The sequence below is a fragment of the Sarcophilus harrisii genome, chromosome 2 (genome assembly GCF_902635505.1).
Source record: "Sarcophilus harrisii chromosome 2, mSarHar1.11, whole genome shotgun sequence".
Classification (NCBI taxonomy): Eukaryota; Metazoa; Chordata; class Mammalia; order Dasyuromorphia; family Dasyuridae; genus Sarcophilus; species Sarcophilus harrisii.
In genome coordinates, this window is record NC_045427.1 from 37,920,737 (window position 1) to 37,946,180 (window position 25,444).

At 47.2% G+C, this 25,444-nt stretch overlaps 1 protein-coding gene across 1 annotated transcript in view; it reads left to right on the forward strand.

Moving 5' to 3' along the window:
* Nucleotides 1-25,444, forward strand: part of HYDIN (HYDIN axonemal central pair apparatus protein) — a 404,272-nt gene that overhangs the window by 265,348 nt on the left and 113,480 nt on the right. Inside the window, exons 24-39 of the mRNA XM_031949959.1 lie at nucleotides 1,611-1,766; nucleotides 2,962-3,043; nucleotides 3,479-3,598; nucleotides 4,923-5,132; nucleotides 7,050-7,187; nucleotides 8,640-8,817; nucleotides 10,613-10,746; nucleotides 12,270-12,394; nucleotides 12,684-12,820; nucleotides 13,000-13,127; nucleotides 13,269-13,460; nucleotides 14,303-14,441; nucleotides 17,691-17,941; nucleotides 18,931-19,096; nucleotides 20,887-21,069; nucleotides 24,302-24,481. Coding sequence (XP_031805819.1) covers nucleotides 1,611-1,766; nucleotides 2,962-3,043; nucleotides 3,479-3,598; nucleotides 4,923-5,132; nucleotides 7,050-7,187; nucleotides 8,640-8,817; nucleotides 10,613-10,746; nucleotides 12,270-12,394; nucleotides 12,684-12,820; nucleotides 13,000-13,127; nucleotides 13,269-13,460; nucleotides 14,303-14,441; nucleotides 17,691-17,941; nucleotides 18,931-19,096; nucleotides 20,887-21,069; nucleotides 24,302-24,481 — 2,519 coding nt within the window. The remainder of the gene's footprint in view (nucleotides 1-1,610; nucleotides 1,767-2,961; nucleotides 3,044-3,478; nucleotides 3,599-4,922; nucleotides 5,133-7,049; nucleotides 7,188-8,639; nucleotides 8,818-10,612; nucleotides 10,747-12,269; nucleotides 12,395-12,683; nucleotides 12,821-12,999; nucleotides 13,128-13,268; nucleotides 13,461-14,302; nucleotides 14,442-17,690; nucleotides 17,942-18,930; nucleotides 19,097-20,886; nucleotides 21,070-24,301; nucleotides 24,482-25,444) is intronic.

Below are 25,444 nucleotides of genomic sequence, written 5' to 3' on the forward strand. Positions count from 1 at the left end.
AAAAAAGAGAAAAGAGAATTAATTACTTTTAGGAAATTACAAACACTTCTACTTATCTCAAGTTTCCAAAGGCCCCTCTTTTCCATACCAGCATTTTATGGGTTATTACTACATGGCAATGAGATGTGGAATGGCACTAGCTCTTAAAATAATATTGGTGTTACTATATACAATGTTCTCATGATTGCGCTCATTTCATTCTTCATCGTTTTGTGCAAGTCTATCCATGTTTTCTAAGATCACTGAGTTCATCATTTCTTACAGCACACTAGTGTTCCATTACAATGATATACCACAACTCCTACAACCATTCCTCAGTTGAGGAGCATCCTGTAATTTCGAGTTCTTTGCCACTTTTTAGAAAATTACAAATACTTTTACTTTCCCTAAGCTTCCAATGAAAGCAAAGACAACTGCTATAAATATTTTAAAATAGAGAGAGATAATTTTCCTTTTTCCCCTAATCATCTTTGGAAATAGATCTAAAACTGGCATAATAAATCTTTGGGTATTATTCCAAATTCCAATTCCAAATGGTTGGACCAGTTCATTTTCCCCTTCAATCATTTCAGCTAATCCGACAGGTATAAAATCATATCTCAAGGTTGTTTTAATTTGCATTTTTCTAATCAATAATGGTTTAGAGAATTTTATATGACCATAAATTATTTTGATCTCTTCATTGGAAAACTGTTCATATCCTTTGACCATTAATATCATTTGGGGAATGACTCTTGTTCTTATAGATTTGATAAATTTCTTTATTTTAGATATCAGATCTTTAGCTGAGAAATTGTTTATAAAAATTTCCCCCAATTTTTTGTTTTCCTTCTAATCTTGACTACACTTTTAAATTTAATGTATCCATTTTACATCTAACTTTTCTCTCTAGCTCTTGTTTATTCATAAATTGTTCTCCTATCCATAAGTCTGAGGAGTAATATGTTCCACATTCTTCCAATTTTCTTGTAATCTCTCTCTGTCTCTGTCTCTCTCTCTGTCTCTGTCTCTCTCTGTCTCTATCTCTCTCTCTGTCTCTCTCTGTCTCTCTGTCTCTCTGTCTCTCTCTCTCTCTCTCTCTATATATATATATATATATATATAGAACATATATATATAGTTCATGTGTTCATTCTGACCTTATCTTGGTAAATGGTCTAAGATAAATGTTCATTGAGATAGAGGCAAAACCAGGGGTAAATGAGCAAGTCATTCCCTTTGCTTAATGGAAGTCTTTGTTTCTAGGTAGATATACATACATATTCATGTATGTGTATATATTTGTGTGAATATATATATATATATATATATATATATGTATACACAACTTATATATAAAAGCCATTAGGTCTTTAAAAGCCACAGCCAATAGAACCATCTATCTTCTCTTTCCTCCTCTCCTCCCATGGGTAGGGGATCAAGCACAGAACTATACACTGAATATTAGAGATGTTTCTGAATCCTGAATTCTAGCTCTTAGACTGAGATCATGGTCTTTTTTTAGTCACCAGTGTAGAATTTGACCATTTGTTTTAGAAAAAGAGTTTCCTCCTCGTCCTGATTATAAACTTGTGGAAATACACTTATAGACTCTTAACTTGATCTTGCAGGTTTGTAACAGGACAACGTAAGCCATACAGTGCCCCACTTCATGTTTGGTCACAGTCATTGGAGACCCAACAAGAATTAGTGACCCCAGCGCCAGCAGCTTCACCAGTAACTCCGGCACCACCAAGTCTAGCAATTGAAACAGATGAATTTGTTGAGTAAGTATAGATATTTTGGAGCAAAGTGAGCAAAGATTCTTTCGAGTGTTCTTTATGTATAGACACGAACACGGGCATGGATATGGCCTTGGCCACCCACGGAGAGATTTCATTTCCTTTTCCTGTAAAAATGAACCGTTTTTATCCCATCACGCTATCCATCCTCTGTTATCCAAGGACAGAGCTTGATTACCACATGGAAAAAGATGGCAACAAAAAAGATGGTTGCATATGAAACTGCAAAATGTACTATGTACAATTTGCTATTTTTAAAAAATATATAACAAAGTTATTGCATAAATTTCTTTTTTTCTTTTTTCCCTCCTTCCACCCTAGAGGTGACCACCATTACATACAAATATGATTATATGTGGGTGTGTGTATATAAAATTATTCTCTACATATTTATCACTTAACAGTTCTTTCTCTGGATGCAGATAGCATCTTTCTTCACATGGTGTTTATAGTTAATTTGGGTGTTCATAATAGTCATTTATTATTTGCTCAAAGTCATTCTGGAGCATAGTCAGATATATGGATAACCACTGACTTTTCCTGAGACTGTAGAATGCTGACATGACCTCAAAGAAAAGTAAGGTAATGCCCAGTTATTAAATTACCTTCCTCTACCTTCCTCTTCCCCCAATCCCCATCTCCAAAGCAATGGGCATTTTCTTATTGGGCTGAAGATTTTGTACTTTTCTCTGTAAGGAGATGGAAGGTAGGGAAGGAAATTAGAGACTGGCTTCCCCTTCGGCTTCCTACCTAGAATCATAGAATGCTAGAGTTAGAAGGGACCTCAGAGGTGACCTAGTCCAGTCCCCACCCCTGACCAGAGACCATTTCGTGCCTATTTGCAGATCTTCAGTAATGAGGAACTCACCGTTTTCCAAGGCAAACTATTGCACAGCTTTTATTGCTAAGACCCACTGATCCTAGTTTTGCTTAGCATCTTGAGAATGCGGCTGTTGTATTTTATGGAGCTGCTTCAATTTTTGTTTAATTTAATTCTTTGTAATTCTTTCTTTGTAATGCTTGCAATTAATCCTATTAATGCTATCTATTTCATTTGGGTTGCGTTTTTTTAGCAGGGAAGAGAGGATGTGATTTAGGGGAAGGTAGTGATAGGATCACTCAAGTGAAAGACTATGGTTGGGTAGCAGTCTGCTAACTCTCCAATATCCAAATTCTCCAGGCATGTCATTCTGAATGAGAATCATATACATGAGGAAAGAGAAAAGAAGCTTCTAGTGCCATCAGATGTAGTCAATATGGAAGTAAGTTTTTTATTTGTTTTTTTCCCCTAATAATGGATTAACAAGAGAAGGATCCTTTTCATAGGGCAAATACTGGCCAGGAACATAAGAGAAGTCACTAGGAAGGCCAACAGATCTGGTTGGAATAGGGTTGTGTAAAATAACAATAGGTACTTTCCTTCCACGTCAAATGCACCAGGAGGGCCCCGGGCACCCCTGCCACTTCTCTATGGCACAAATTATATTTTGTATAAGATAAAAAACTGCAGTGTTGTGGAATGTGGAAGTCTCTGCTGCCTGTAACTCCAAGATTAGTGGCAAAACCTAGAATGAGAAATGGAATGGAGCCCGTGAACACTCCATGTTACAGTTGAAGGTGGGGCTAAGGGATGGAGGATGGGGAATAGGCCTTGGTCTCCAAAGTAAAGATGTATGAGCTTCTCCCTTTATTTCCAGCCATTGAAATCAAGTATTGAAGATGTAGAAAGAACATTAATAACCCAGAGCCAGGTGGAATTCCAGGACTCCCTATGGATCTTTGAACAGGATGATTCATTTACCATCGGCGTGGAAGAAGTAAGTGAACAATTTGTGCATGCTCTTCTCATGCAGATTTTCCCTCATTTTTCTCTGTTCTCCACTAAGAGTTCCTCATCTGACTTTGTCCCTCACCAGTGAAACCTCAGCTCCAGATGCTCAAGGAGTTGGAAGTTCTTGCTACCAGACCTAACTAGTGTCTAAGTTTCTACTGTACAAGGAAGGGACTTCCCAGAATCACAGTTCATTAAGTGTTGGCAAGAATGGGCCCGATCTCTTCCGTGTGATTCCCGTTCTCTGTTTCTCAAGGAAAATGAAAAGGCTGGAATATATGACCTTCTAAGGTCCAGCTCAAATTCCTATAATCTATCATTGTAAGCCAATAACTCCTAAAGTTCCTCTGCCGGAAATGCTGAGATAAAAAGAAATATAAATGAGCTCATTTGTTTCCTCTTTTAAAAAAATTGATTTAATGAGCATGAGTTAACAGAACTGACTTTGCATCCAGGATACAGAGGAAGCTTTGGAGTACAGCTGTTTTGCATTTGCTTTGCTTTCTAACTCTCTGCTTCCCCCATTCTGGCATGAAGCAGATGCTCCCTTAACAAGCAACTGTTGGTTGCTTTGATTGGATCCCTGGCATCAGAACCATCCCCGTGGACCAAGCGCACTGTCAGTTCAGATGGTGTAATGTCAAGATTGCGTCTTAATTTCTGTATCTTGTCACATCGGTGTCATCCCGTGTCCCTGGCAGCTGAGACCCAGTCTAGACCAATTGGGAGGGGCTCATCACAGGAGACCTCCCAAGGGAGGGATTTTTCAGCCAAAGCAACTCACACAATTAGGGTCGATACCTGAGGGGAGGGGGGAACCTATCTATCCCATCCTCATACCCTTCCTGGCCCTTGCACCGGCCAGCCCTTTTCCCAGATAATGACAGAGGTCCAGGAAGGAAGAACAAGCTGTGTAACGAGTGGAAGACCCAAGATTAGAGCCCTATTTCTTGATGCTTTGATGATAAATTCACATTTAGAAATGTGAATTTCAGAGCATGCTGCTGCTCAGAACTACCTCACATTTTCAAAATTAACTGTATAGGTGACACAGTGGGAAGTTGAACCTAGAGTCAAGAAAACCTGCATTCAAATCCAGTCCCAGATACTTAGTAGCAAGTCACTGAATCTTGTTTGCCTCAGTTACCTTGTCTGTAAAATGAGCCCATTGGATTTGATGTCCTGTAAGGTCCCTTCCAGCTCTATATCTATGACCCTCTGATGAATGTTCTGTACACTGACCGAACTTTACCCTTTGGGACGTTCTGCAGTCGGCTAAATGTTGCTGTACCGTGTGGTTTTCCCCACAGGTGTTTGACATCTTACCCCTCTATGGAGTGCTGCCGCCCCTTAGCAGCCACCAGGTGTCCTTCGCGTTTTATGGGCACTGTGACATCATTGCTCAGGTGAAAGCCCTCTGTGAAGTGGAGGGAGGGCCCACCTATGAGATCACACTCAAAGGAGAAGCTTCGCTGGTCAGCTACAAATTTGACACAAAGGAAATTAACTATGGACTCCAGGTACAGCAAACAGACTCCAAGGGACTCTCCTTGCCTTAAAACGGGTCCTCATCCTTAATCTTCTGCCCTTCTCCCTCTGTGATCAATTTGTTGGGTAACTCACAACTTCAAGTGTCATTCTGTGACTCAATAAATATTTGTTAATAAATCTGCTTATGTACAAGATTCTGTGCTAAGAGCTGAGGATAAAACAAAAACAGCAACAAAAACAAAAACAAAAAAGCCAGTCCCTGCCCTCAAGGAGCTTATAATTTAAGGTCCCAAATATTTTCTCTCCAAATGTGACAGCTCCCCTTTCTGTCCACCTCCTCACCAAACAGCATCTCCAGGTACCTGTAGGACATTTTGATTTGCTTTTCTCAGAGCTTTAGAATAAGTATCAAAAATTTAGCTTCTCACCATTTCCCTCAAAATAGTGTCTCCTGCCTTACCCCAATTCTGTCATCACTATTTTCTTGGTCCTCCGTTTTCCACAAACTCAAAAGTACTTTAGATAACTCCATCTCCTTCCTTTTCCCCTATCCAATCTACTGTCATCTTCCACAATATTTCACAGATTCAGCTCTCCTTACTCATTTCCAGAGACTCATGACTTCACATGTAAATTACTACAATGACTTGCTAGCTGACCTCCCTATTTCTATTTTCTCCCAACCACCATCCATCCCACATAAGACCACCTCATTCATCTTCCTGAATTACCATTATTGTCACATTGCTTCCCTCCATAAATAACGATTGTGACTCCATGGCCTAGTGAATAAAATCAAATCATGAACTGGGCACACCCATAACTACCCAGCGTAGTTTTTGGTGAATCAGGCAATCAGCAAGCATTTATTAAGGGACTACTTTGTGCCAAGGATGGTGCTCACTTACTATTACTAAAAATACTTTTTCCTGTTTCCATATTTTCATTCACTCTCTGTTCTCTAGGCCTTTTTCTCTGCCCAAACAAAATTTTTGCATCCTTCAGAGCTAAACTCAAGACTTACTTCCTCCTACTCAAGAACAATTCCTTAATTAATTCTACCCCACACTGATCTTTCACTTATAATATCACATTCTTGCTATATATAGATAGATAGATATGTATATATAGATATACATATCTATATATACACATATATGTATGTATATTTGGGAGTATATATATATATGTATGTGTGTATGTATGTATATATATTTGGGAGTATACATATACATATATATGTATGTATATATTGGGGAGTACATATATACATATAGGTATATATAAATATATGGGAGTACATATATACATATATGTATATATAAATATATATTTGGGAGTTATTTTGGGTATTTTAAGTATGTACATGTGGCTCTCTTCTCACCTATGACTATATAGGCTTTAATCTCTTTGTGAATAGATGCTATATTGTTTTATTTGTGTGTATATATATATATATATATATATATAATTTAATTTATTTTATTGAGTACCCACAAGAGTTAAGAGCTGTTGGCTCCTTGAGATCCAGTGCTGGCTTTTTTTTATCTTATATATCTAGAACATGTAGCAAGGCCAGGTATGTTCTAGGAGCTTAATAAATGCTTGTTGATTGACTGACTTGCCCAAAATAAGTGTATTATAGACTACTTCTGAGAGCTGGTTTTCCCTGTGGAACCAGAAGGCCCTCTTGACTTGGTTAACTAAATCATAAAGATTTCCCAGTGGAACCCAGTGGCTAATGCCTTCCCCTCTGAGATTACCTTCTCTCTACTGAGTATATATCTTGACTGTGCCCCGAATCAAATGTGAGCTTCTTTCTGAGGGGCCTTTCTTTATACCTTGAGAATTTAGCATAGGGCCTGGCCCCTAGCCAGTGCACGGGGCAATGTTTAACAGACTCCATCATGGTGCTGATTAATCACTTTCCCCCTTATCTTCCCAAGATGTTTGATCATGTCATGGAAAATGACCTCACCCTGAAGAATATCGGCAAAGTTGGTTTTGAGTTCAAAGTTCTGGATGGGAACCAGAATTCTTTAGATGGCCCTCAGCCTGGAATGCCCTTGATCCTGCCCCGCTCTGTAAGTACCTGCATGACTGGGATAGAAATAGGGATCCGTCCTGGGTATGGAGAAAGCCATGTCACACTCCAGGATGCATGTGTCTGCATGTGCATGTCCACGTGTGTGTGTTTTCCAAGTGTGTAGGATTGTGGTTTGTCTGCTGTAACTATTGGAAGAATAGAGTATTCTTCTATTAAGATGAAATGAATATCTTTGAAAACAAATTCAAACCAGGATCTTTCCATCTCTCTGTGTTGATTTCTCTATTCCCATCTTCAATTCGCTCTTAGCCAGGCATTCTCTCCAGTCATTTTACCTCCAAATGGCAATAAATCTAAGTTGCCCCAAGCTTATTTCTTCCCTTCCTTTCAAGATATCAGGACACAAATTCACTTTTGAGCCTTTCAAGGCTTTTGTTTTAGCTCTGTTGTCCATACAGATAATTCTAATTCTAATTCACAGAATTATAGGATCTCAGAGTTGGAAAGGACCTCAGAGGTCATTTCATCCAAGCTGTTCTTGGCCAAGAATCTCCAATAACGAAAATCCCAGCAAATAGTGTTGAACTAAGTCAGGTTGTGGAAGGGACCAAGTCTGGTTGACCTAATTTTGAGTGGCCAGTACCATTTGTTAAATTGACAGGAAAACAGTGACCAAGATTGCCAGCTCAAGAGAGTGGCGGATTGTAGAAAAATGGGAAATTGGTTGTCCAACTCTCCATGATCCAATTATACCGCAGTGGTTTGCCACTCATTTGATAGATGAGAAAACTGAGGCAAACAGGGCAAAGTGACTTGCCCAGGATCACACAATTTGTAGTACACATCAACAGTGCAATGGCAGCCCCTGTTGAGCCCAACTTCAGAGGATCGTCTCTGTTTCTGCCATGTTTTAGGAGGGACGAGCCAGGGTACATCCAGAGGGGGTAAATGGTAAAGGATCAAAAGTGGACTGTACGGGAATTAAGTTAAAGGGACTGAGGAAGAAATAGGACTGATGACTGGAAGATACTGGGAGGCAGATTTTAGGTCGATATTAGTAAAAGCTTCCTACAAGTAGACATGCTGCCTCCAACGAGAGTGACTTCCCCATTTCTAGAAGTTCCCAAGGAGAGACTGAGTGACTCCATGCCATAATGTTGTATAGTAGAACTCTATTCCAGGGAGGATAACCCAGTCCCTGAGCTCCTTCCCTGCTTGGAGATTCTGAGTCTTGGAGCTTCAGGCTATGGTCGCCAAGTGATGTAGTCTAATCAAACGGTTTTCAGATTCCCACTCTGTTTGCTGAATTAGCTCCAGTTTTCTTCCTGCCAAAGCAGACCCATGCCCTCCTTCATGATGTAACTCTGTTTTTTCTCTTTAAATTTCCTATTAGTAAGTGTTCTTTCCCTTCACTTTCTCATGATTCCTCTGGAGGAACTGGTTCATGGCCTTACCCCTTGTTATCCTTGCTTTCTCTGGTCTATTGTAGGGTTTCATTCATTCGAATAAAGAACAGGTATTAAAGGTTTACTACCTACCCGGAGTGCCTGAAGTCTTTGAGAGGAGTTTTCAGATCCAGATTGCACACCTGGAACCAGAGACCCTCACGCTGAGGGGAGAAGGAATCTTTCCCCGGATCTCTCTGGATCTCCCTAGGAACATCAAAGGTACCCAACATGTCGAGCATGGGATTTTCCAAGTATAGAGAATGGTGTTTTCTGATGACTCTAAGTGAGGATGCAGAGCCCATTGATGTGGTAAAGTGACTACACACGGGACCACAAGAGGAACAAAGAGTGGACAGTTATCCATTAAATTCAACAATGAATGCTCAAATGTCCTCAAGGGAAGCCCCCCAAGAGAAGACTTACCAGGCAGTTTGGGTCCCAGCTCCCCATGGGGATTTTTTACCCCCCCCCCAAAAAAAAAAAAAAAAAACTTGTCCTTGGATTTCTGACTAAGGCTTGGCTCCTCCCCTTCGTGCAACATTAGAAGAACCACAACCGTGGCTCCCCACAAGTACAGGATTCAGAATCTGGCACTCAGAATCTGTGGGACCAAATAGCTTTGCAGAAAATCTGTCACTGGCCAAGCTCCCTACTCACACTGGCTTGGCCCAGATGAAGCATGAAAGGCCACCTGTACAAAGTAATCTCTTGTTCAGGTTTCTCGTTCTTCCTGCCGCCCCCATCCCATCACTCCTCCTACTCCCGACCTAGTATAAGTCAGAGCTTTTCTGGTCATTGAGGAAGGAAGCCAAGTAGTTTTGATCAAGGTTCCAGTTCTACCACTGAAGTTAAGACACCAAGCACCTACTATGTGCTGGGCTCTGTAGAGATCCAAGTTCAACTCTCTCCTCTCACCTACCCAAATCTTATCACATTCAGTCCATAGAATCTTCCCAATCTGAACTCTCCCTTTCCTGGCACCCAGCTAAGGACAGTGATAGAACAAAAGTTCTCTTGCCTTTCTTCTCTTTGGAAGGTCACAGAAGCCAATTTCCATCCCTCTACAGATCTTCCCCACTTCACCAGTTTTTTTCCCTGCCATGACATGGAATCTGACTGGCCATTTGTCATAGACTTCTACTTCTTTATGTTAGCATGAACAGGAGCATATCTCAATTATATTTAAATTTCTAGAGCAAGATTATGGCTACTTCCAATCCACGTACCAGGGAGGAAAACTTTGTCAAAATAAACACAAAAAAGCCCACAAAATAGGTTGGAAGATGTATAAAATAGCGGGATTGGCTATTTACACTACCCACATTAACTGAATCATTGCTCACTTTGTTTTGACTTCAAAGATTTAACTGTACAGCCACCTTGTTTAATTAAATTTTATAAGCATTACTTGGTAAATTTAAACGTTCTACCATCATGATATCTCTAGGTACATTTAGTAGGGGTCCTTAATCATTTGTTGTATAATGGGTCCCTTTGGACTCTTCTCAGAATCATGTTTTTAACTTCATAAAATACTTTGGATTATAAAAGAAACCAATTATTTTAAAATACAGTCTTTAGACAGAAAGACCATGATCACATTTGCTGTAGTAATGGATCTAATAAGTGTAGGAATTTTGAAGCAGTGATAAATATAAATTTTATTTCTAAATATGTGCACATATAATGTAATCTGAAAGTAGTTGTGATTTCCCTGTTGCCTACATTCATAATTGATGGAAATGTAAATTTCAGTGAAAAGTTTGTAAAAATAAAGATGTCATTTTTTTTTTTGCAACCAAGTTCATGGACTCTCTATAACCTACCCAGCCCTTGATTAAGAGCCCCTGATTTAGAGTTTCACATTCGATTTCAGACTTCAAACGATACTGCCAGGGAAGGTGAGAAAGAAAGTTTATCTTCCTCTCATCCGCCTATGAGAGGCAGGACAAGGACACAATGCACAATCCTCCCTTGACTTTGCTTTTTCTGATCTCTCTGTAACTGCCAACAGGAAACGAAAAATACGAGGAATTCTTGAGAGAAGCCAGAAGAAATTTAGGGAAGGACAGCAGCAAGGATGAGCTGTCCATCTACCCAGACCCTGTGACCGAGACCACATCTGAGGAGGATTGCTTGGCCAGCCATGTGAGCACAGCTGCTCCCTGTGCAGAACATCTGCGTGTGTGACATGCACGGGCATCCACTCACATCCACACACAGTGCTCACTCCCATGGGCCCCCTCAGAACAGAACCACACAGTACTGTGTAATCTTAATGGACTGTCTAAATGCTAGCTGCTAGGGTTTCATGTGTGCCTAGGGCATAGGGCTAGGGACTGGGGTGGTCATGTCGCTGGGCAGGGGACTCCCAGATGAGGAAATTCCTTCTGCCAAAGTAGATCAGCCCCTTCTCTGCAACATACAGTCTTGGAGAGTAATCTAGAGCAGAGAGGTGAGGCATTTTGCTCATGCTGTCTAAGAGGCAAGACCTGAACCGAGATCTTGCCGACTCCCATATTAGCTCTCCATCTACTACCCTGGGTGCGTCTTAATCTAATATGTTCAGAAAGATTGAAATAATCTTCCTATAAATATAACAGATTGCTAAAATTATAAAAAGTATGTTTGTGCATATGTTCACCAGGAACATAACTAATGATAATATTCCCAAGGTGGCCCCAGGATTCCAACTGGGGTAAGAGAAATCCATTTATAACTCTGGAATTTTCTAAAGAGTGAATAAGATAAATCAGGGAAACTTTTTTGAATTCTTCAGAGAAAGTATAAAAACAATTCCCACTTATTGTCACCATTACTGTTAGTTTCCGATAACAAATGAACAGGGAATTAAAACTTCCAACAGTCTGTTGACATTCCAAGACTTCCCCTGAATGAACACTTCGTCTCTAAAGGTCGGCTTCACTGCCAACATTTTCTCCCTCCCTCTGGAAAACAATTGCAGAATTCTGGGACAGAGTATCTGCCTCAAGCCCCTCCTTTTGTAGAAAAGGAAATAAATCTGAAGCCCCAGAATCTCACAGATGATTTATAAGATCTGTAGAAATTTATATAAAGATTTACAAAAATAAATTAAGCAGAATTCTATAGATAAAATTTATGACATGGAACATTGCCCAGTCTCACGGCCTCTAAACGTATGTGGATTTGGCTCTCTTTTTATTCTCGAGGCTCATTCTTCAGAATCCAACCATCCCAACACCACAGTCCTTGATGGTAATGATAGTCTTGGGATGTGTGGGACAACTAAGAAAACAGGAGAGTGACTATTTTTCTTAGAGAAAAGGAGTGACTCAACACGGCATTCTCACTCACTCAGCGTTTTTTATTTGCATTTTGTTTTTTCAGTCTTTTTGTTCTTCCTTCTTGATCTGATTTTTCTTGTGCAGCAAGATAACTGTAGAAATGTACATATATTGAATCTAACATATATTTTAGCACATTTAACGTGTATTGGACTACCTGCCATCTAGGGGAAGGGGCATGGAGGGAGGAGGAGAAAATTTGGAACCGAAGGTTCTGCAAGGGTCACTGTTCAAAAATTACCCACGCGTATGTTTCCTCAATAAGAAGCTTTAATTAATGAAACCACAAATGACCATTACAAAAGAGAGAGAGGAGTGACCGGCCCTTGCGTTATATTGTTCTAGTTAGATGTCCAGATCCAGACGGAAGTTGAGCGGCTGATCATGAGGCAACATGCTTTAGAGCAACAGAAACTACTCAATCTGGAGGAGTCTTTCTTCAGTCATCGATCTCGCCGCAAATTACTCCAGTGAGTTGTCTCTGCTCGGTGTTCTCAGAACGGGGAAGGTGTACGCCCTCTCCCGAAGGAGAGTCAGACAAAATCGGGCTCATGTCAGGCACTCTCGGGCGCCCAGTCAGTCAGAGAAGGTGGTTTGGTCAGTGAGTCAGCAGGCCTGCGCCAGGAGCCCGCTGCGGGCCTGCCACAAAGTACGGGGCGCCCGCCGGCCCCCTCCGCAGGCCCGGAGCAGGAGCCAGGCCCCGATCCTCGGCCCGGGGACCGCGGGCCAGGCTCGGACCCACGCCCTTCGCCCTTCCAGGGCTCATCTTCCCGAGTACATCCTTGACTTTGGCTACATCATTCTCGGCAACGTCCGCAGCCGCAGCGTCAAAGTCACCAACACCAGCAGCTTGCCCGTGTCTTTCCACATAGAAAAGAGCGCCCTTCAGGACTCGGGTAAGGCAGCCAGCATGCCCCGGGCATCCTCCCCCGGGGCCCGGGGCCCGGGGCAGCGCGAATCCACCACCATCTGACGCACCCTCAGCTTCATTAGTGCCCCAGGGGCCCCGCCCCAAGGCAGGCCCCCAGGCCTTCCCTGCCCAGGGCTGACGGGGAGCCCTCGCTGCCCCGAGCAGGCTTCAGCGTGCAGCTGGACCGCGTGAGGAACCTGCCCTACTGTGAGATGGAGGTCTTGGAGGTGAAATGTGACCCTCAAGCGGCCAACGTGTCTGTGGGCAATAAGGAAGTGATCCTGCCTATCAAGGTGAGCTCCGCCCCGGCCCCCGCCCCTGACTCCGCCCCCTCTCCCCTGGCTCCGCCCCCTCCCTCCCCCTGGCCCCCGGCTCCGCCCCGGGCCCTGACCTCCCCAGCCCCGGATGCTGACACTGCCCTCCGCTCGCCACAGGTGGTAGGCGGGCCCACCCTGCAGGTCTGCATCCGAGCCAAGGTGACCATCCCGGCTCTCTCCCTATCCCACGACAAGCTGGAGTTCGGCACCATCCAGTGCGGGCAGTGCCAGGTGGCCACGTTCCAGCTGCACAACGAGCTGTCGGTGCCCTGCGAGTGGTCTATCTCCAACCTTAAGCAGACCTCCAAGGTGACCGAGGAGCAAACCCGGTTCCGGTTCCGGTGCCAGAGCCGGTCCTCCGGGCCCTGGGAGGCGCAGTCTGTGGTCTCCTGTAGCTGTGGGGGCGGGGCCCAGCCCCGTAACTGGGATATAAGCCGAGTCGGACAAGTCCCTTGAGAAATGGTGGCCGCCGGCCTTGGGTAGCCCTGGGAAGCTGGGCTCAGTGCCCTTGCCGGCAGGGGGCGCCAGCGCGCTTACACCCACGCTCGTGTGCGCCCCTGCGCGCACACAGGCCCTGGGGCCCGCCCGTCTGGGCCGCTCGCCCACCTTGGCCTCGCTTGGTCTAGCGCCATCGTCAGGCTCATTCTAGAGGCGGCAGCTGGGGCAGAGACGGGGAGAGCCAGCAATGGTGGCGTCAGCGCCGGTCGGCTCCGGTGCCCAGGGATGGGGGTGCGGGAGGCCCCCGCGGGCGGGAGCGGTCTGGGGCGGCGCTTGCAGAGGGCGAGCCGGCCGTGGGGGGTGCCCAGGAGCCCAGCGCGCAGAGAAGAGAGCGGGGAGTAGCGGGCGAGGAAGGCGGAGAGAGCGCGGAGAACCAGAGGGCGCCATGCCTGCCGGGGCGAGAGGGGGGTGGGCCCAGGGCAGAGGCGCGCCCCCTGGCGCTGGCACCACAGATTGTCGCGCACCGAGCCTCCCGTCGCCCACCGGCGCAGAAAGGGCTTTTCCGGGGCCGGAAATTGGCTCCGGGCAAGGCTGCCCATTCTGGCCTGGCCTGCTTGCAGAGAAATGCGGGAAAGGGCGCCGCTGGTGTTGCCACCGGGAAGGTTGGGTCCTTTCCGGGAAATGTCTGACTGTGGCTCTTGCTCAAACACCAGCTGGACAAGCGCATGCCGAAATACCTGCGGAAGAAGCTCCAGGCGGAGCTGAAGCCGAAGCTGCAAGCCTTTGAGGTCATGCCTCTGTCTGGGGTCCTGGAGCCCGGGGAGTGCACCAACGTGCAGGTCAAGGGAAACCTGGGCGGGAAGGAGCCGTAGGCGCTGCCAGGGGGGCCAGGCGGGCCTGCAGAGCGGGGCCGCAGACGGGCCCCCAGCCGACAGAGCGGGGTTCAGAGCGGGCCCGCCAGGCGGGGCCCATCAGAGCGGGCCCGACAGCGAGCGGGGCCCTGTCAGAGCGGGCCGCCAGGGCCACAGCTGGGCCCATAGGAGTGGGCCCGCCAGAGCGGGGCCCTGCAGGGGGCCTAGGCGGCCGGACAGGAGCGGGGCCTGTCAGAGGGGGGCCAGCCAGAGGGGCCGTGGGAGCAGGGCCAGCGGGGGCCCCTGTCAGCGCCCGCCAGAGCGGGGCCGCCGGAGCGGGGCCCGCCAGAGCGGGGCCTGCGAGCGGGCCCATCAGGCAGGGGCCGCCACGAGTGGGGCCCGTCAGAGCGGGGGCCCGTCAGCGCGGGGCCCATCAGTGAGCGGGGCCCATCAGCGAGCGGGGCCCGTCAGAGCGGGGGCCGTCAGCGCGGGGGCCGTCAGCAAGCGGGGGCCGTCAGCAAGCGGGGCCCGTCAGCCCGGGGCCCATCAGCCAGCGGGGCCCATCAGAGCCGCCCCAGCCGGGGGGGGGGGGGGGGGGGGCCTCACAGAAGCCCCACGGAAGCGGGGCCGCCCGGCATCCGGGACGCTCCAGGTTCTCGCAAAGCACCGGCCCGTGCTGCTTCCCCCTTTCAGTTCTGAGGGTGTCCGGCCGGGCGTGACGGTGCCCGAAGGCAGCCCGTGCCAGGGGCGAATCCTGGAGTCCGCCGGCGGGGAAGTCGCAGAGTTAGGGGGGAGCAATCCGAGCCCTGGTGGTCCCCGTGGGAGGCTGAGGGGAGGGACCCGCCTTCCTGCTGTTGAGTCCTTTCAGTCGGGCCGACTCCCGGTGGCCCCGTGTGGGGTTTGCTCGCCCGTCTCCTTCTCCAGTTCATTTGACAAATAACGAACCCGGCAAACGAGGCCGCGCGCCCCGGTCACACAGCTAGGGAGTGTCTGAGGCGGGATCTGAGCCCTGGGCTCTCCGACTCCGGGCGCCCAGCGCCACCCAGGGGTCCGGCGTTTGTGAGGCCGTGGGAGCTGAGAAGGTCCGGGGACAGAAGTTGCCTCTCCCAGGCCTGCCCAGCTTCCTGATCCAAGAGAAGGGAAAGAGGGAAAAGGGGCTCTCAAACTGGGAGTGAGACAAAGGTCTGGCCTGGGACCGTCCGTCCCAGGACGCTTAGCTTGCAGGCTTTTTCTAGAGAGCTGGCCAACTCAGAAAAGGCGCTACAAGAGCCTTGGGACTGTTAGTTAAAAGAGGCCCTTTGTGGAGGAATGAGCTCGCCCCCCAGGAACACCAACAGGGAGCCCGCAGCTCTGCCCCAGAGGCCAGGAAAGGTCCACACCCCCTCAGAGACACACTGAGTCCCCATCCGTGGGCACCCCCCATCCGTGTCCCTCCTCCTGGGCCTCCCGGCCCTGGAGGCTCTTGTGCGGCCCCTTCCCCCGCTGAATAGTGACCCCCCAGAGCGCGTGCTCCTCTGGTAATAAGGAAGTGACCGTTCTGGCCACTGGGTTTGCTGTCCTGGTTATTTAAGCATCTTTGGCTTCAAACCAAAGCATTCTCTGGTTGGTTGGGGGAAAACCCATCGATGGCCAAGGGAAGAGGCCGATGAGCGAGGGAGTTGAGCGGATAATGGTGCACAGTATATACTGAAGCTGGACTGGGTTCAGGGGGCCCATGTGGAAAGTGAACCCCAAGGGCTGCTTACTCTACCCAACTCTCTCCTCCCTTTTACAACTTCTTCAAAGAGCTTTCTTTTCAATAAATCCACTGGGTCCTACCATGTCTGGTCTGGGAGTTGTTCTCACAGCTTACCAATGGTCCAAACACCGGGTCTCTCAGTCCTCGTCCTCCTCAACCCCTGCTTAGCTTTTATGTGCCCCATCCTCCTACCCCACTCTCCTGATTGCCCCCTTCTCTAACCACTCATTTCCCCATCTCTTTGTTGCCTCCTCATTCTCTTCCCAAGACTACCTCATTTTTTTCTTTCCTTCTCTTTCCCTCAGTAGTCTCATTCACTCTTAGTTGCTTGACCTGCCACCTTTATGCAAATGCCTCCCAAATCTAAGTATCATAGATCACCAATGGCTCTGGATCCAGAGTGGGGTTGGGGGGGGGGGGATCAGAGTTAGACGAATATGGCTCAAATCCCCCACACGGTGTATTCTCTGCAAATAGACTAAGAAGTGTAAGTCAAATAGCAAAGCCTTTCATTAAAACAGAACACCAAAGAAAAGTCACAGAATAATCAAGTGACTTTCCCATTCTAAAACTAGTAAGTGTCCAGGGTAGGACTTGAGAGCGTCTGATCCCAAGGCCAGCCTTCTGTCATCTGCAGGCCACTACTCAAACTAAGGTAGATAGCAAGTGAGAATCCTCCTACACACACACACACACACACACACACACACACACACACACACACACAATGGTAGTGATACCTTAAGGAGTCCCAGAGTGCTGGTGGATGAAAGAATACTTCCATTTCCTCCTTCCCATTCTTAGAATTATGCCCTGGCTGGACTCCAGCCATCTGTCGTGCCTCCTGCTGCTCCATCGTCACCCCGGAGCTGTCCCTCGTTCATCCTCCCACGCCACCTCTCAAGTCACAGCATTTGCCTGGCTGTCTCCTTACCCAGAATGCTTTCATGTAGTTTGAAACGATGATAAATGACTAAAATGGTAGTTTGGGGGGTTTTTGGGATATTACTACTAGGCATATACCCCCAGAAGACCAAAGAGAGAAAGAAAGGTTTCATGTAGATTAGAATAATTCTATCAACACTTTTCATAGTTCCAGTTCTTGGCTGGAAAGAAAGTAGATGGCCATCATTCGTTAAATAAATTTTGGTCTCTGAATATTATTAAGTTGAATGGAAAGACTTATATGAACTGTTTCAAAGGGAAGTAAGCAGAAGCAGGAATTAGTATACACAGTAATGGTGAATAGCCTGGTAGCCAAGCATGGCGCTGAAGAGTTGCAAAAATGGAGGCTGATATGACGGTTAATTTTGCTGAACTCTGTGTGTGTGTGTGTGTGTGTGTGTGTGTGTGTGTGTGTGAATTCTTCCACAACAATTTCATTTGGAAAATTTGCTGCCATAACAATGACAGACCAATTGAAAGTATCAGATTCTGGCTTCCCGTGGCCAAAAGCGGAAGGGCATCTTAAAGACTCTCCCTTTAATTGGAATGTTGCCTCTCTGTCCTTTTCCCCTCCTCAGAAACTCTACACCCAGAACCTGATCATCAACATTGCCCACAGCTCCCAGAAGCTGCCTTTCCTCGTCCAAGGCAATGGCCTGGAGCCCCGCCTGGAATTCAGCCCTTCCGTTCTGGAGTTGGGGCCTCTGCTGCCTTATGCTAGTGGCGATGAGGCGGAGGTCATCGTGAAGAATCCTTGCAATTTTCCCATCGAGTTTTACTCTCTGGAATTTGATCAGGAATATCTTTTAGAAGAGAAGGTGAGAGGCCATTTCCGGGCTGGTTGGGAATCCATCTCCTCCATGCCCTCCGCCCGAGGCTAAAACACTGGCTCTTGGGAAGGGGACCAAAGGCATCTTGTGGGGATTGAGATTTAAATGAATACTTGGCCTCTCCTAGATTTCAGAGAGCAAATTCAGCAGGGAGAAAATCCTAATTATCAAATTAAAAAATCTACCCAGAAATTTCAAATCATTTAGGGCAACTCATGCAATCAATAAATGTTCACCAAACCCCCAGGAAGAGCCAGTCTAGAGAGAAGGGAAGAGAGTTTAGGGGAGAACTTTGTGAATGCACATGTCTGGAGAGGAGAGCAGTGGGGGATGGGGATGAGAGGAAAGGAAACAGAGAAAGAAGAGAGGCGAGGGGATCCGACTTTAGAGAAACACAGGAAGAAAGTGTCGAGTGTCTAATCCCCACCTTTACAAGAAAATCACCTGAACGTTCCCACATTGGACGTCCATCCAGGACCTCTGAGTCATCCCGGTCTGGATCCCCAGGTTCCTAACATAAACAGTGCTTCAGCAAACTTTACTCCTCACTAAGTCCTGATCTCTCTGGCTATTTTAGAAAAATGAATATGGGGCAGCTGGGTGGTGCAGAGGGTAGAGCACCAGCCCTGAAGTCAGGAGGAGGAGCCCTGAGTGCCAATTAGACACTTCCTAGCTGTGTAACCTTGGGCAAGTCACTTAACCCGATTGTCTCAGCAAAAAAAAAAAAAAAAAAGATATGAAACACTAGATCTTGAAGGGAAAAGAAACAAGGGGCCCATTTCACCGCAAAACCTTCAAGTTCTTCCAGGATTTGGGAATCCTGCCTGCCTTGAAACCCTGTGCACTTTAGGGGGAAAAGACAGGACGTGGTCCCAGAGAGGAGGGATCGGAGGACCAAGGAAAGCCTCCAGGTTAAACCACTGCCAAGTAGAGGCGGTGGGCAGAAGCCAAGCTCCACTTTCCTCCCTCCTGCACAGATCCTCCGAAACCTCAAAGGTTATGACGCCTGCAACACTCTGCTCCTGCCGCCCCGGGGCCCCGGAGAAAAGCTGCCCCCCGAGGTGACCGACTACTACAAGGAGCTCATGCGGCTGCGGGAAGAGCAGAAGACCAAGCCCACTGAGTACGTGGGCCAAGAAAACGGTGAGAGGCCGGGGCCTGGGCAGGGCAGCCGCCCTTCTGAGCCTGGCACAATGGCGGCAGGAATTGTGGAGCCACTCGCCCTCCAGCCAGACACCCAGCCACACAAGCGAAGGGGTCATGAGGGCCATTGGGGTCAGAGGCGGGGATGAGGGCTGGACGCGTCAGATCCACAAGTCACCACCCCGTCCTTTTCCAAGAGCCCATTCCCCTTCAAAATGAAGGGAAAATGGGTAACCCCCCAAAAGTACATATTACCAATTTTAACCCAACTTTTCAAATTGCCCAAAGTCTTTCCTCTAAAGCTAGCCTCCTACCTGGTGGGCAAGAAACAGGGAAGGCTCCTTCCAGGTCCCTTGGGCCCCTGGGCCCTACCTTACCTTCTGAAGCCCCACACAGCATTGCACAGCTTGGGTTGAGGTAGTCTTGGATTGGGACCCCTGTGGAGTGCTGCATCTGCCCCAGGCCCCTCAGTGAGGTCCCCCATCTGGTTTGGCAAGCCCCATGCTGACCCCCAGGTACCTGTGCTGCTTCAAGAACCCCCTCCCCATCTCACTCCTACAGAGCTTCCCTGTCCTGCCTCTAGTGCCATTCTGTGCCTTTCCAGGGCAGAGCAAATTGATGGGCTAAACTCATCAGTGCTGTTGGACAAAAGCAGGGGTGGCGAGCGTCCGGCCCACAAGCAGGGGGGCCCAGGACGTCTTGGGTCTGGCCCTGCCAAGGCCTCCATGGGGCTTGCCATTACAGATAGGGAACATAAGCTCAGGGGCTCGCCAGGACTTGTGGCCATAACGCAAGCTTCCTGCCAAGCCCAAAGTAGTGCCCACCTGCCAGCTCTCAGGCAGAGGCAGAACCAGGGGCTGGGCTCAGACCTCACCTGGACTTGGAGCACTTTGGGCCCATAGCCTCTTTCTCTGTGAAGAGGCCCAAGTCTCAAGGCCCCAGACCCGGCCTCCCCCCTTCTTGGAGCCCTGCAGCTGCTGGGGACCAGGACTGGTCACCCCGGGGCTTTATTTCACTTTGCTTTCTGTATTTAGAGGCACAGGGCTGTGAATAACCCTGGCTCTGTCTCTATCTCTGTCTCTCTTCTTCCCTCTTTCCTCTCCCTTCTCACATTTTTTCCTCTCTTCTCTCTTTCCATCTCTGTGTGTCTCTCTCTGTGTCTCCCTGTCTCTCCCTCCCTGCCTCTCTCTGTCCTTCTCTTCCTCTCCCTCTCTTACATTTTCCTCTCTTCTCTCTCATTATTCTCTCTTCTCTCCCTTCTCTTACATCTTTTTTTCTTTTCTTTCTCTTTCTCTCTCTGTGTCTCTTTCTCCGCCTCTCTCCTTCCTCTCTCCCATCTCTTATATTTTTCCTCTCTTCTCTCATTCATCTCTCTCTCCTTTCCCTTCTGTTACATCTTTTCCTCTCTTCTCTCTCATTCTCTCTCTCTTTTTCTCTATGTGTGTGTCTGTCTCTATCTCTGCCTCTCTCTCTCCTCTCTCCTCTCCCATCTCTTACATTTTTCCTCTCTTATCTCTCTCATTCTTCCCTCTCTTTTTTCCCTTCTCTTACATCTTTTCCTCTCTTCTCTCTCATTTTTTCTCTCTTTCATTCTCTCTCTTTTTCTCTGTGTGTGTCTCTCTCTGTCTCTGCCTCTCTCCTTCCTCTCTCCTCTCCCTTCTCTTACATTTTCCCCTCTCTTCTCTCTCTCCTTCTTCCTCTCCCTTCTCCCCCTCCTCTCTGTTTCTCCCCCCCCATCTCTCCCTCATTCTCTCCCTGCCCCACCCCCGAGCTGTTTTGGTTCCCCACAGCTGAGGAAGAAGATTCCCACAGCACAGAGCCAATGACCTCGCCAAGCGTAAGGCGGACCTCTCTAAGTAGAGGAGTCTCTGTTACATCCACCTTCGAGGAGCGGCACTTACGAGCAATCGAGTCTCGAAATATCCAAGGTGAAGAAGAGGAAGAGGAAAACTTGGACCGATTTTTCTCCCATGGTAAGTGCCCTAGGTCCAATTAACATAGAAATGGGGGCCACTAAACCGTATATAAACCATGTGGGCTGTGTATTGCCTTATTTTATAACATAACATTACTCATGCTTTGTTATATTTTTATTTATCTTTGTGCAGTGTTTTTCAATTACACTTTAATCTGGCTCAGGGGCACTTGGGGGTGTGGTGGGCTGCCATATTTGGCACCTGTGCTCTCGCCTCTTGGGGCCAGTTCAGTCCAACCAGGGGCAGCCTGAGGCCTGACCATAGAACAGGGGTTCCTACCTCCTTCCAGGAGATTTGTATTTTAATAGGAGCTAACGACTCAAGCAAAGCATTTCTAATGGCACCATTTCGGATATTCATTCAACACTTTTTTTGGAGAGACTACCTTAAAGCCCTGTGCCATCCCATGAAAGTATTTCTATATGTAGAGCGGAGTGCTGTCTCTCTATATAAATAGTGTTTGCCGGGAGAATGTGGTGAGAAATCTGACTTAGGAGCCCACGCGTCCCTTCCGGGGGAGGATCAGGGACTCCCCTATGCCGGCTCCCTCCACGCTATTGGTATAAAGCAGGGCTCCCACAAGGCTGAGATAAGGCCTTGCCAGGGTAATCTCCTAAGCCTCCTGCCCCCCAATCCTTCTTTTCTTCCTTGGACTCCTGGCACTGCCCTTCTTCCCCTCTTTCTTCTCCACTGTCACCACCTTGGGCCAGCATTTCTATTTTCCCTTCCCTACCACATCAGAGTGTTTGGAATCAGAGACCTGGTTCAAATTCCACCCCTGCCCCCTACTCCCTGGGTGGCATTAGACAAATTATTCTGTCTCTCTGGGCCTCAGTTTCCTGCTCTGTAACAAAAAACGAGAGGGGTGGATTAGATAGACTCAAGTTCTAAATCAGTGATCCTGTGAGGAACAGAATAATCAAAGCCATATCTTCCAGTCTCTTCCTACCTTCTCCCTCTTCATTTTATGGTATTTTTCCATGAACTCATTTGTAGTCTTGAATTGAATCTTGGTTTAGTTTTAAATTGCATCCATCTATTTATTCATTTATGGATTGATTGATAGCAAGCCCCAATTCTCCCTCTCACCCCTGCTCTATCTGGCTGAAGATTAAACAAAAGGTAGAAATCCTCACAACATACCCACGCTGCCCGGTGAAACAAATTCCCACATTGGCCATGTCCCATTCCAAGTTTTAAGTCCATCCCTTCTTCCATTTTCAGCCCCCTGGACAAAGTGACTCCTGGGCCTTCCTGCTTCTACTCTCCCTTACAATTTAGGCTTCTTGACATGTTTTCATTTAAACTCCGGTATTGTATTAAATTTCATTGTGTGGAGAAGGACCAAAACATTAATATATTTGGATGCACAAAAGCCCAAAGTAAGATTTGATTTCATTCAATTTAATCCAACAAAAACATTTCTTTTTTTTATTATTAAATAACTTTTTACTGACAGAACCTATGCCAGGGTAATTTTTTACAACATTATCCCTTGCACTCACTTCTGTTCCGATTTTTCCCCTCCCTCCCTCCGCCCTCTCCCCAATGATGGCAAGCAGTCCTATACATGTTAAATAGATTATAGTAGATCTTGGATACAATATATGTGTGCAGAATCGAACAGTTTTCTTGTTGCTCAGGGAGAATTGGATTTAGAAGGTATAAATAACCTGGGAAGAAGAACAAAAATGCAAGCAGTTTACATTCATTTCCTAGTGTTCTTTCTTTGGGTGTAGCTGCTTCTGTCCATCCTTGATCAATTGAAACTAAGTTAGATCTTGTCTTCAACAAAAACATTTCTAAGGCACCACAAAAGCTAAGCTGTAAGTGATGACAGAGACTTCCTGCCCATGGGGAGATGATGGGGATGGGGCGGGGGTAGGAGAGCACACACTTAAGTATCACACAAGGAAGAAGGGAGAAAAGTCAGGATCAAAGATAAGTGCTCTGGGAACAGTTGGAGTGGGGAACCTCCTTTGGGTTGAGGAGAAAGGGAAAGGAAGAGAGGATAGCACATGGAAGAGCTGGACTTTGAAGGGAGCACAGGCCAGATGGGCAGGAGGACCAAGGGAGCTGATGCTGTATCGTTGTTCCAAACCAGGGGTCCTCAAACTATGACCCACTGGCCAGATGTGGCAGCTGAGGATGTTTATCCCCCTCCCCCAGGGCTACGAAGTTTCTTTATTTAAAGGCCCACAAAACAAAGCTTTTGTTTTTACTATAATCCGGCCCTCCAACAGTCTAAGGGACAGTGAACTGGCCCCCATTTAAAAAGTTTGAGGACCCCTATTCCAAATAATGGAGAACATCTGAAGGTGTTCTGAATGGCACAGTCTAGATAGGAGGTGATGGGGAGCCTATGTGTGACGGGAGTGGGGGGCCTGAGAGGAGGGGGAGGGGAGATCAGAATAACCCATCCCAGGTCACTCAGTAGAAAAAGGGAGTGGGGGGAAAGGAGAGGAATTCAGTTTGGGATTTTCGGACTGGGTGCTGAATGCATGGGGGGAGGGAGCCATGTCCCACGGGGATGGAGTCTTTGGGAGGGGAGGAACAGAAGGGGAGAAAACATGAGGAGAGGCAGAAACTGGGGAGGAAGGTAGCATATAAGCTAGAGAAGTAGAATTGGTGGGGGAACCCCCTTGAAGTTTGCCCCTTTCCCTTTTCCTGCCCAGAAGGCCATCACAAGCCTTATCCCAGAATGATGAACAAGCAAGAAAAGGTCAGGGAACCAGAGGTCAATGAAAAAGGGGAAAGGGAGATTTAAGTTAGAAACTACTAGTCAAAAATCTAGAGACTGATCCTCTACTGCATCTCTGCAGAATGAAAGAAAGAAACAGGCCATCTTGGGAGGTGTTTGCATTTTGGAAAATGTTAAACACTTGGGGGAAAAAGTTAGAAATTTGAAAGTAACCAGGTTATACCTACAAGCAGTAAATCTGTTTGTTCAAGGTGCCACAGAAGCTCATCCCTGTCTCTCTGGCCACCTGTCACCCCCCTACCCCTCGCCCCTAGGCCAGGTTATCTAGGTGGGGAACTCCTGGTGTGGAGACTCCCTGGTGCAGTCAGCCAAGGCCTTCAATAGACATCCTTTCAAAGGCACAACTGTATGGGCTGACTCTCGACTAAACTCCTCCGAGAGCAGATGTCCTTCCCATTCATGTCCCTACAAGTAAATGCTGGGTAACACAGATGTGTGTATGTGTGTGTGTGTGTGTGTGTGTTTAAGGAGCTGAAAAACCCCAGAGTGCCAGTGAGACCCGCTCTGTGGAGGAAGTTGGAGAAATCGATAACAACCCGGTGAGCAGGTGCATCGCTCGCTACCTGGGCATTTCTACTTCTCCTGACAGCCACATAGCCAAGCACCGGAGAGGGATTGCCATCATAGTCCACGGCTCACCGCTGTCAGGTACGAGAAGCAGTGCTGATTGGGCAGTCCCGCGCCGGGAGCTCCCGTCATAAGGAAGGGTTAGGAGAGCCTGGCTTGGCTGCAGGAGCCCCCCTAGGGAGCAGGTGCCCTAGCCCCACAGTCCCTTCTCTGGGCCGGCCAGGGTGTTAACATGGGCCCAGGGCCTGAAAGAATCCAACCTGCCATCCAGAGTTTGACCTAGACATGGACACACCTGTTAGGGGACCCACGTGTTAGAGGGGCACTCCTGAGCTTCCCCAGACCTCCATCCTTGTTTCTTTGATGCCAAAGGCAGAAGGGCAGCTAGGTGGCACAGTGAATGGAGCACCAGCCCAGAAATCAGGAAGACCTGGGTTCAAATCTGCCCTCAGACACTTAACACTTCCTGGCTGTGTGACCCTGGGCAAGTTACTTAACCCCAATTGCCTCAGGAAAAAAAACAAAAAGATACCAAAGGCAGATTAGATTGATAGGAGGATTGCCGAATTTGCAATCAGAAGATTTGATTTCATCTCAGTCCTGGCTCTGCCCCGTTACCTCACTGTGTGAACCTTGGATAAATGACTTCTCTTCTCTGGGACAATTTGTACATCTGTGAAATGGAAATTATTACATTTGGCCTACCTGTCTTAGATGCCGGCCATTGTAGGGGTTCAGTGGGGATGATGTCAGTCAGGTACTTTGTGACCCTACAGTGTCATGTAAGTTATTATTGAACCTGATGTCGTCCACAGTGACTAGTATGGAAATGGGTTTTGCATGATTGCACGTGGATAATTTCTATCAAATTACTTAACCTCCTCAGGAGGGAGTGAACAAGAGAAAATTTGGAACTCAGAAGTTTTAAAGATGAATATGAAAAAATTTTACCTGCAATTAGGAAAAATAAACTTTTTTTTAAAAGAAGCTGATGAAAACATAAATATATAAGGAGGGAAAATGATATTGTAGGGTTCTTGTTTG